At 46.8% G+C, this 11,491-nt stretch overlaps 2 protein-coding genes across 9 annotated transcripts; both read right to left on the reverse strand.

Moving 5' to 3' along the window:
- Window positions 1–623: 623 nt before the first annotated feature.
- slc31a1 (solute carrier family 31 member 1) lies at window positions 624–8,572 on the reverse strand. Of its 8 annotated transcripts, none has more exons than XM_040197514.2 (7): window positions 8,380–8,572; window positions 5,053–5,089; window positions 3,730–3,863; window positions 3,522–3,594; window positions 3,257–3,425; window positions 3,058–3,138; window positions 624–2,306 (listed from the first exon to the last, which is right to left on the reverse strand). In XM_040197514.2, exons 3-7 carry the CDS (start codon window positions 3,859–3,861, stop codon window positions 2,105–2,107), a joined length of 657 nt encoding a protein of 218 aa, XP_040053448.2. In that variant the 5' UTR covers window positions 3,862–3,863; window positions 5,053–5,089; window positions 8,380–8,572; the 3' UTR covers window positions 624–2,104. The 8 variants fall into 8 exon arrangements, with proteins under 8 accessions (XP_040053448.2, XP_040053449.2, XP_077944674.1 ...); XM_040197515.2 differs by having other exon boundaries at window positions 5,007–5,089; XM_078088548.1 differs by having other exon boundaries at window positions 5,053–5,199; window positions 8,380–8,547.
- A 671-nt stretch (window positions 8,573–9,243) lies between these two features.
- atp6v1g1 (ATPase H+ transporting V1 subunit G1) lies at window positions 9,244–11,080 on the reverse strand. The gene is made up of 3 exons (XM_040197539.2): window positions 10,689–11,080; window positions 10,116–10,216; window positions 9,244–9,895 (listed from the first exon to the last, which is right to left on the reverse strand). Exons 1-3 carry the CDS (start codon window positions 10,768–10,770, stop codon window positions 9,722–9,724), a joined length of 357 nt encoding a protein of 118 aa, XP_040053473.1. The 5' UTR covers window positions 10,771–11,080; the 3' UTR covers window positions 9,244–9,721.
- Window positions 11,081–11,491: the final 411 nt, after the last annotated feature.

The raw sequence follows: 11,491 nt of genomic DNA on the forward strand, positions 1-11,491 counted from the left end.
TCAGCAGTGCTATAGTGGTAAAATTAGAGGTGGGTAAACTCTGAATTTTGTGATCATACAGACCTCGACGCGATGCGAAGCAACGCAACACAAAGCGTCGCGACTCTGTAAGGCTGTCCTGGCTATATTGCATTATGTTATCAGTAAACGGCGTTTACGTACGTTTACCCTCCACTACAGCCCTGCACGTCAGTCCACGGGGGGGCGCCAGATTCCACCCAACACAAAGTTCCCTGTAACACGAACCACCACGCCCCCTAACACCCCCCATCCTAAACACCACGCCCCCTGACACCCCCCATCCTAAACACCACGCCCCCTAACACCCCCCATCCTAAACACCACGCCCCCTAACACCCCCATCCTAAACACCACGCCCCCTAACACCCCCATCCTAACGACCACGCCCCCCAACACCCCCCATCCTAAACACCCCGCCCCCCAACACCCCCATCCTAACCACCACGCCCCCTAACACTCCCCACCATAACCACCACGCCCCCTAACACCCCCCATCCAAACCACCACGCCCCCTAACGCCCCCCACCCTAACCACCACGCCCCTAACACCTCCTTGTTTCTCTATCGTGTTCTTTTTTAAATAAAAATGAGGGAATATGAAGAATGATGAACAGAAGATTTTATTATATTATCCAAATAGTCTGATTCATTTTCTGCTGTGAAATGTACTTTTGTGAGTGGAACATTTTGCAAAGGTGATTAAGAGATTTACAGTAAAATACTAATATAAACAAACATGTTACACTAAATACATTTCTGCTGTCTGAGGTTCTCTCAGAACAGACGAGATGACGAGTTTCTTCATAACCTTTATTATGTGTTTCCAGCTTTTGTGAAAATTAAAACATCATTCAGACACTTTAATACTCGGACAAACAGTTTCCTTCAGACAGTTCAAACCAGAAAGACAACTTCATTTTAACAACGTCAAACAGATTCACACCCAGATTCAGACCAGTTGGACAGGAAGTGGACGTCTAAAATGTAGTTTAGAGTAAAAATCCAGTAACAACACTCTGATAATTGGTCCAGCAGGTAAACCCCACCCACCTGTCGGTCTGAATCAATGCCAATCAAATAGAATCCAGATAAATAATGATGATATCAGTGTAGGTCAATTAAAAGTGAATCAGTTAAGAACCGGTCGTTGTCTCTCGTCACTAATCCGACCTCCACTGATACATTTTATTATCAAGTGAGCAGAGAGGAGCAGCACCTACAGATCCACACCGGCCTCAGGGCGGTTTAGAACAGGACGTCCGTCGGCCGCGTTAAGGCAGCTGTCGGTTTAAGGCCGACGGTGGCCGAGAAAAGATGCGAACAAAAGGCTTTTCAAGTTGCATTTGACTCAAAAAGCAGCTTCAAGTTTCATGATCTTTTAAAAAAAAGTAGAAGAACGGCAATTAAAACATTTGAATTGTGATTGGCTAGCTGGAACACCAAGAGGAATCATGCCCTTAAAATATAATAAATGATGTAATCATTTTGAAGGCTGAGATTTAACCTACATTTCTTTAAAAGTAAATCTGATGAATCTGTCTTTGTTTAGTGGACAAATGTTTAACAAACAGCAACACAAATCTAAACTTATTTTTTATCATTTCATTGAAATAAAAAAATGAAAATGTTTTCCTAAAACATGTATTAACTGATACTTAAAATGAACGTTAGAAATTGTTTTAAATGATTGATGGCTCCTCTAACTATGCTAACTAACGACAGAAGTGTATATGTAAACTACGTAGGCTAACATTTTGGCTAACAGCAGCTAGCACTGATCTGCCAGTTGTCATGGCAACAAAAAGGAAATGAGACATTATGATGCGATTTGGCCAATCAGAACCTTCTGAGGTGATCAGAAGCTGGAACTCAGAAAAAAGTCGGATGTGTTAACTACAGACGTTAGTGTGCAAGTTAACCTACGACGCGTTACCATGGTCACCAGGTTACGCTTGCAATTTAGTGTCGTCTTTTTTCTGCGCAAACGTTGGCTAACGTGAAGCAAAGGTGTTTGTTAGCATCTCAGCGATTGTAATAAGCAAAACTCTAAACGTCCCGATTGGAGCGCTAGCGAGCGCGCTAGCTAATGGCAGTGCTCGGTGATGTCGACCACCACCGCCTTCCGCCAGCTGAAAAGGAAGTAGCCCATGCCAGCGCCGGCTGCCACGGCGATGCAGAGGTAGGCGTTGTAGGTCATAAAGACGAGCATCAGGAAGTAGCTGACGACCACCTGGACGATGTGCAACAGGGTCTGCAGGAAGTGGGCGGGGCTTAGCATCCGCTGCCTGAGAGGACAAGACTTTGGGTTAGCATCACTTGTAGCATTACCTTCTTAGATAATGTTGCTATCAACAAGATATTAGCATATTTAGCATTAACACCCACACACTTAAATACTCCAATGCAGACGTGCCGCCGTGGCAGTCGGTAATCACTATTAGTGCGTCAGCATGAACACACTTAATTTTAACGTCAGCTATAATTCCATAAAAAGAAATAAGGTACAATTTAATGTAAAACTGAAAATAGGTAATCAAGTATTAGTAGCAGTGTTAGCTTTTATTGCTGGGGTTAGCATTGCAACGTGTCAACAAGTTGTTAGCTTCAATTCCCAACCCCGTCCCTTCCAGATGTTAAAACACTTAATTTACCTCCACAACACGGTTAGTTTCAGCATTGTATATTGTGTCTGTAGTGTAGCATCATTGCTAATCCACCGTATCAAAACTCAGAAAAACAGAGTTAGCGTTAGCATTATAGTCCACATATGTCTAACATTTCGTTTTGAAACACATGTGTGAAATAAATGTTAGCATTATAATTAGCTTGAGGGTTAGCAAGTTACAGATCATTTCACCAGTTCCTGCTAAAGACTTCCTTTGGTGGAAGAATTGAGATGCTCCAATCAGAAACGTTAATGATGCAAACTCAAAACTGATCAATCAGCCATTTGGTCTGATTAGAGCACCCCAAACAGCAGGTAAAGAACCTGGACCAGGACAGAGACCAGAACCCGGACCTGAACTCTATAGTTACCTGATAGAGAGTTGTGAGAGGCGGGACTTAAATCCGTCAGGAAGTTTTGCCGCGTCCAAACAACGACTGTCATTCACTGAGCTGACAGTGAACACATGACATTTACATCACATGACCGTGATTTCAGTTACCGCTACGCGTCGCTAACGCGTCACCACTTCCTGTTGTGTATGCATCGTTGTTAGCGTTAGTCACCTACCCGACCGTCTTGTGCGTTTCCATCAGCACCGTCCCGTCCCCCCCCGGGAGCGGCATGGAGTTGTAGCGGACGTTGACCTGACTGCGACGCAGCAGCGTCTCGCGGCCCATCTTCAACCCCTCGTACAGTACGGCCAATAGGAAGACACCGATGCACGCCCCGACCATCTCTGATTGGACCACAGGAGAATAACATTGACACGGGGCGGAGGGAACAGTAACAATATGTGAACATATAGATGCTCTCAAAGGAAATGAATAAGCACCTCCGGGGGAGTTGATGAGCAGGCCGGTGAAGAGCAGCTCCACGTTGTTGCACCCAAAGTAGAAGGTCATCACCTAGTCAATGTAAACATGTGCATTAGCGGCACGCTACATGTGGCTACGGCATTAGCATGGCAGCATCAGTTGGGCCACTATGCTGCTATTTCCATGGTAGAATGATGGAACACGTGGCGTTAATGAACGTCTCACCATCCCCCCGTGTCCTCCATCGCTTCCTCCTCCGTGGTCGTGTCCGCCGGAGGTGGGCGGAGCCATGGTGTTATGATGGTGATCCATGGCGCTGTGGTCCATGGCGCTGTGGTCCATGGCGCTGTGGTTCATGGCTGCAAGTCACAAGATCATCTTGATCCATTCAATCACTACAAGGTTGTAGAACTACATTTCCCATGATGCTTTCATTCGTATTAATTCTATGATTTCTGAGGGAATTCATGGACTTGTGCGTTTGTGGTGGGGAGAGAACGGAGAAGACACAAGTGACCCGTTCCTCCTCCTCCGGGTCAGAACCAGCAGAAGTCGCAGGCAGGAGACGCATGTTGACGTCACTCAAAGGGACGTCAGCGTCCTGAAGATTTAACGCTCTCCAATGTTCCTCCAGAATAAATGCAGACAAATTCATGTAGAAATCATGGAAAACAGACGCCGCAGAGGTTGCCTGAGAAAATTCATGTTTTACGGTTTTCTCCGGTGACAGTAAAGCGGAGACGGAAGTCTGAACATCTGGGAGCTCACAGAGCCGATCAGCGATCAATCAGCTCAGAGAAAAGCGGATCGTCATCTAGTCTTTAATCCTCAATAAACATCAGTTCTTACCTCAAAAGTGATGCCGACTCACCCAGAGAGAGACGCAGACTGAGCACGGGAGATCGTAACCGTGGTTACAGCCAGACGCTCCGCCCCCCCTTCAGTAATCTGATTGGCTCGCCCGGCCCCGGGGCTACGGGGCCGGGCGAGCCAATCAGAGCGCTCCGCGGCAGCGGTCTGACATCGGCCAATTAGATCAGAGCGACATTAACAGGAAAGGTTGGCCATCGCCGTCGGCAACACTGACTTCCTGTTTGTGTGTTTGGACGAGTCGCCATCACTTTGAGATAAAATGTAACTTGGTAAATATTGTCCATATGTTGTTTGTCCTCAACCAGCTGATGTAATAAAAAGATACATCTATATTTGTTCATATTGATCGGAAATAATCAATTGATGAATAGATTTAGTCGCTGCAAGACTATTGCTTTTATTTTATCCCATCACATGAATATTCAGTGGTTCATGGATCTGAAATCGAACGTGTACTACGTGAAACAATACCTGCAGCACATTGAGATCAATAATCATCTCTGTTGGATCTGATCAATAACTCGATCGTGATTTGTTTAATGCCAGACGTTCATTCACAACGTTTAGCTAGATTGTCCGTCTGCCTCTTACGGCCTTCCTCTCCTCTGATTGGCTGGTTTCAGTCTCACCTGAGAGCCCTTCAGGTGAGTCGGGTCAAAAGGAAGACGGTCTTACCTGCAGCGAGCGAGGGGCGATCGAGCACTGGAGACGTCTGAAGAGAGACGGAGAGGACAGCGAGTCACAGACCATAAAACCGATCACACGCTCCACGTTGGCCAATCAGGCGCTCGCACACGTCTTCTCCAACGAGCTGGGAGGAGTCTGACACCCAATGACAGGTGAACCCACATGTAAGTTCAGGATCAGTTCAGCTCACGTGCTCCTGTCAGGTGTTCAGCAGGTCTCAGGTCAGATCTAATCACACGGCTTCAGGCAGAGAGCTTTGGCCCCTCCCAGTGCCCCAATGACCTCTGACCCCCCCGAGGACTCCGTGACCTCACCTGGTCAGTGGTGGAGTGTTTAAATATGAAGGGTCAGCACTTTGCTGCCACATGTCACCATGACAACGCCACAAAATCTGATTTACAACAGACGGGATTTATTGATTTCACACTTAACCCTCATTGAACGTCCTTCAGGTTCACTTTAAATAATGTGATATCAAGCACTGAACCCGAGTCAGCTACGTGTCTGACCTTTGACCCCCACCAGTCAAGTCCTCGTTTGACTCGGAGCTGAACTTCGGTCGCTGTTCTGGGGTCAGTGTACCGGAAGTGATGTCACGTGTCCCTTCAGAGTGCAGGTGACATCTAGAGCTGTCAAACTGCTCAAAAAGGACGTTTGAAAATTCGCTTAAAAAAACGATTATATTCAAATATCTGGTTGCGCATTAGACGCGTCAATAACAGGACAAATTAATACAAGGAGACTTAACTACTTGTATTAGGTAATTTATTTACAAGTGCTGATTAAGAGTCCGAGCAGTTTACGGTCGTGATTCTTGTTCCACACGTCGGGCTTCACGCAGCGACTGAACCTGAAGGTTTTACGTACCGACATCGAACGCTGTGAGCGAGCAGAGCTGTAAACACGGAACGTTTCATTGGCACGAAACGGCAAATAATCAAAGCATGAAGCTGCTGTAGAAGATCTGCTGTTTCATTCGTGCGACATACAGTCAGTAGTCAGACGGCGTGTTTTTTGTTCCATAGAATATTGGTTACAGCCCTCGTGACTTCAGTCGCACTGATTGGTTTAAATAGAACGCTGGCAGCACGAAGCAGCAGCTGCGTGACACAAAGTAACCGCGCCGACACCAGGAAACCCTCTTTACCACAGACAGAACTTCTTTAAACTCCAGCAAAATATTCATCGAAGCAAATGATGATGAGGACCCTAAACTACAACCAGACCCACAACCCTAAACTACAACCCTAAACCAGACCAGAACCACAACCCTAAACTACAACCCTAAACCAGACCCACAACCCTAAACAACAACCAGACCAGAACCACAACCCTAAACTACACCCAGACCAGATCCACATCCCTAAACTACAACCAGACCCGAACCACAACCCTAAACTACAACCAGACCCACAACCCTAAACTACACCCAGACCCACAACCCTAAACTACACCCAGACCAGATCCACATCCCTAAACTACAACCAGACCCACAACCCTAAACCACAACCAGACCCACAACCCTAAACTACACCCAGACCAGATCCACATCCCTAAACCACAACCAGACCCACAACCCTAAACCACAACCCTAAACTACAACCAGACCCACAATCCTAAACCACAACCAGACCCACAACCCTAAACCACAACCAGACCCACAACCCTAAACCACAACCAGACCAGACCCACAACCCTAAACTACAACCAGACCCAGAACCCTAAACTACAACCAGACCCAGAACCCTATACCACAACCAGACCAGACCCACAACCCTAAACCACAACCAGACCAGACCCACAACCCTAAACCACAACCAGACCCACAACCCTAAACCACAACCCTAAACTACAACCAGACCCACAACCCTAAACTACAACCAGACCCAGAATCCTAAACTACAACCAGACCAGAACCCTAAACTACAACCAGACCCACCCGAGCTCAAAGCGTTGCAGATCTCGATGCAAATTCAGTTTCTCCTTCGTGTGCCGAGCGTCGGTTCAGGTGGATTTCAGCGCCGTGTTCCGGGTCAAACTGAGCAGACTCAAGGAGTCGCAGGTTGTCGGTTAGAATCCCGCCGCGTGCTCTTCGGCATTGAGCACACGATGGCTTAGAATAGGTGTGCAGAAGCAGAAGCAGTTCTCATTATAGAAATATGTATTTATTTATATTACATATAGAACAGACTCCTCCATTGTTCATCAGAACTCCTCACTGATCTCCAGTCAGCCGTCCTTCCTCTCTGGTGTGCGTCCAGCTTTCAGAGTCCCGGTCTCACACAACTTCATTGTTCTGGACCGGTTCTCCTGCTCTGCTTGTTTTGCTTAAGAACTTCATTAATTCACAAGGAAACGAAGGCTTCTCTTCTCCCACAACGGTGTCCCACGAGACGAAGAACCTGAGAGACGGCGCCCTGTCAGGCAACCGGTGTGAGGGTAGGTCCTTCAGAACCAGGTCCACTTTTACGTCTTCTCAATCCACCACCAGCACGTCATTGAGGCTTTGGAGCTTTGTCTTGGTTCAGTAAACACAGCCGGAGCAGCTGAATAATGGTAGGGGGAAACACTGATTTATGGATGTTATTATTATTGATTATTAAAGCCTCAATCCCGCTGTCCCGAGGTCAGTCTCGCTGACCCGAGGGCGGTCTCACTGCCCCGAGGTCCATCCCACTGACCCGAGGTCCATCCCGCTGACCCGAGGTCCATCCCGCTGACCCTAGGGTCAGTCTCGCTGATCCGAGGTCCATCCCACTGACCCAAGGTCAGTCTCGCTGACCCGAGGTCCACCCCGCTGACCCGAGGTCCATCCCGCTGACCCGAGGTCCATCCCGCTGACCCGAGGTCAGTCTCGCTGACCTAAGGTCAATCCTTCTGACTTCATTGTTCTCATCCCCGTCATAAACGTATTTAATCCAAAAGACGAAACTAAAGGACAGATGGATGATTTCAAACATGTCAAACATCATAGAGAGTTTCAACCATCAAACAGTGTTTGCTTTAATTCTTCTCAATTCATCACGGAGCAACACATGGAGCCGGGCTGAAGACTGACGTAAACCGGGTCTTTAAATGTCAGGGTACGTGAGAGTGCGGACTCCGCAGGTGAGGGAAGTACAAGCCGAATTTACGACACCAACCGTCCGGTTCTAAAACAGGCACAGGTTCGAACCCCCAGCAGCTTGTTCTCGGCTACGGGGCAGAACGCCTCCAACGTACTGTTCCTCTAAGGAGCCCCGTACAGTAGCAAACGGGTGCTAGCGTGTAGCAGCAGAGGTCAGAGTAACACACACATGAACACACGGAGCTCACCTGGAAGTCTTGCGCTCCGTTTGAGCTACGAAGCACGACACTAAACAGAAATAAAACCGAAGAAAAGGAGGAGGAGGAGGAAGAAGAAAGTGGTTGGTCTCGTCAACTTCTTCTCTCCGCCGTCTCTCTGATGTTTGCTACTCGGACGTTTCCGTTAACCTGCGTCATGACGTCTTTACGCAGCATTCAGGGGAGGAGCTGAGAGGAGGCGGGTGAAAAGTGATGCGACTGGCAGTTTGGACCAATGGGAAGGCGATGCCTGAGGTAGGAGGCGGGACTATGTAAGAGCCACGTAAACGATGGCATGGGTGCTTTAAGAGAGTCACGTGAAAGAACACCGGAAGAAGAAACTTTTATTCATATTGGTATTACTTATTATATAACTTTTAACGGAGACAAACATTTAACATTCTCGTTTAGAAATGAAAACATTTCACATTGTATTCAAGGGGGGACAAAAGAAAATGAGTTATGTTTTATATCAATTTAATTATAGCACCTCATGTCATGTTTAATATAACTTTAGTATCTTAGATTCATTAAGCTCAGGTATTCCTATCACTTCTTACACACTTCATATTTTTACACATGTATTTTGCTTTTTCTATTGTATTCTATTGAGCAACAGTGTCCCATTTTATCTCTTTACTTTTTATTCTATTTTGTTGCCGGTCTGTTTCAATCTGGTCTCTGATGTAGAGAAGAACCCTTTGAACCGAGGAAGTGGACTAAAGAGGGAAAGGCGGACAGGCGGACGGCAGGCAGACAGGCGGATAAACAGGCAGACAGGCCTCCCAAAGGAACCCTGCAATATCTTCAAAGGAGCAGGAACATTTCAGCCAATCAGAGAACAGTTCCACACAATTTCCGCCATTGAACATTCAGTTTATTATTTCACATTATATCACTTCACAAAAATCAACAGGAAGTCATCAGAACAAGTTGTTTTATGGTCACACAAAGGGAACAAGTTTCAAAATAAAAGCCTTTCCACATTATTGTGATGAAGGTGATAACAAAGGGAAACAGCCAATCAACTGATCAAATCTTACTTCATTTAGATTAATTATTGTATTTTACTTTAAACTGACCACATGTTGGCTTATTTTGTCCTTAAACCTCACAGAGATAAAGTGATCGAAAACCTTTGTTTTGTTAGATTTGGGAGAGATTTAAAGAAACATATTCTGTAAACATCAACACAGTAACAACATTTATTAATATCTTCCCTTCAAGCAAGAACTCAGCAGGAGATGAACTTCAGATATTCAAAATAAAAGCTCTCATTTTTTGCTAAATTTCCTGTCTCCTCTGTTGGCCTCGCCCTGTTTGGAATTACGACTCAGCCCGCCACGCGGTAGTTGGCGTGGAACTCTGGGTGGATGTCACAGACACGCCGCAGTAACTCGCCCAGCACTGCCTCCCGGTTACCGCGGTAACTTGCCTGGATACGAGCCATCCGCTCCACCGTGTCACGGTCCACCTCCACTGCACTGTTGCCGTGGGAACCGAGGGCCTGAAGGGGCGGAGGGGGGACAGTTTAAATACAAATCTGCTAAATTGAATATTGAAAACATTTTGTTAGAAACAAAGAAAGCAATAATTCAAATTAGGAGGAAACCAATCAGGATGAAGAAATAAAAATATATATTAAAACGAATCTGGGAGATAAAAGATTATATATATATATATATATATATATATATATATATATATATATATATGCAGTAGCGTACAGCGGCCTCTTTGGTCTTGAACTCTTTCTCCCTCTGAAGCCGATATTGTTCGATCTCGGCCTGAGCTTCTTCCTTCGCCTGCTTCAGACGCCGGTTCTTCCCTGAACACAAAAAACAAATAGTATGATACAATCTGTTAATATGGATTATTACGTGATCGATTGGTCACCATATCCCATGATGCTCCATGGCTGACTAACATTTAAGTGATTTAGCTAACCGCGTTTGGTTATTCAGTCATCCGCCTGGGAGCCGATTTAAAAAGCGGAAGTGTGTGAATGTGGAAGTGCCTCTGGGTTTCACAGAGCTCCTTCAAAAGCAAAAATAGAAGGAAAGAAGCTCTAAATTCTTAAATTTCTACATTGGGTTCGGTCCGCCCCCCGACAGGTCCGCTCCTCCGTGACGTCATTGCTTGGCTTTCTTCTTCTGCTTCGCGCGTCTCGTTAATAACACGCGCAGGTGTGCGAGTTTGATCTTATATCGCCGGTACTGTGCGTGTCGAATCGACAGCTCACGGTGACGGTGACACCCCCCCCCCCCCCCTTTATCCGTAGGCGGCCCGTCGGTACTCACGCTTGCGGGCCTCGGTCACCTTCTCGGCCGCTCTCTTCTCGGCCTGCAGCAGCTGCTGGATGCCCTGGGACTGACTCGCCATGTCGCGCTGCGGTATCTGCGGGAAAAGAAGCCGAGTGAAGGTCGACGGAGGACTGCGCTTCTTTCCGCCGTGGACCGTCGGTCAGCTGATGTGCGCGTCACGCTGCGGGCCGCTCACGTGATCACCCGCATGTCGTGGGGCTCAGCGCCACCTGCTGCTTCGGAGTTGGAATCTCAGATTGGATTTGATCGATGAATCTTGGTAATATTATTCACATTTGTAATACTTCAGTGTAGAAATATTTCTACATTTACAATAATGGCTCGTTGCATAATAAAATACATTATTTCATACATTATTTATGATGCTTTTATGTGTTGTGTGCAACCTGCCACACATCAATTAGGTGGAGGATTCTCCACCATGCATTCCTCCACCTTAATCATGTGCGCGTGTGTTGGGGGGGTGTTTGTATGCGTTTTGTGCCGTTTATATACGTTCACAGCCTGCATGTTGTGTGTCCCGTGTCTGCGTGGTTCTCTCCGGGTTCTCCGGGTTCTCCCCACAGTCCAGAGACGTGCTCCGGGGATCAGCTCGATTGGGACTCTGAGTCGCCCGTAGGTGTGTGAACGTGAGTGTGAATGGTTGTGTGTCTCTGTGTAGCCCTGTGATTGGCTGACGACCAGTCCAGGTTACACCGTCTACCGCCCGAAGTTGGCGGTGACAGACTGCAGCCCCCCGCGACCGTGTGTGCAGGATAAGCGCTTTGCAGATGGATATA

This window comes from Gasterosteus aculeatus, chromosome 14 (genome assembly GCF_964276395.1).
Source record: "Gasterosteus aculeatus chromosome 14, fGasAcu3.hap1.1, whole genome shotgun sequence".
Taxonomy (NCBI): Eukaryota; Metazoa; Chordata; class Actinopteri; order Perciformes; family Gasterosteidae; genus Gasterosteus; species Gasterosteus aculeatus.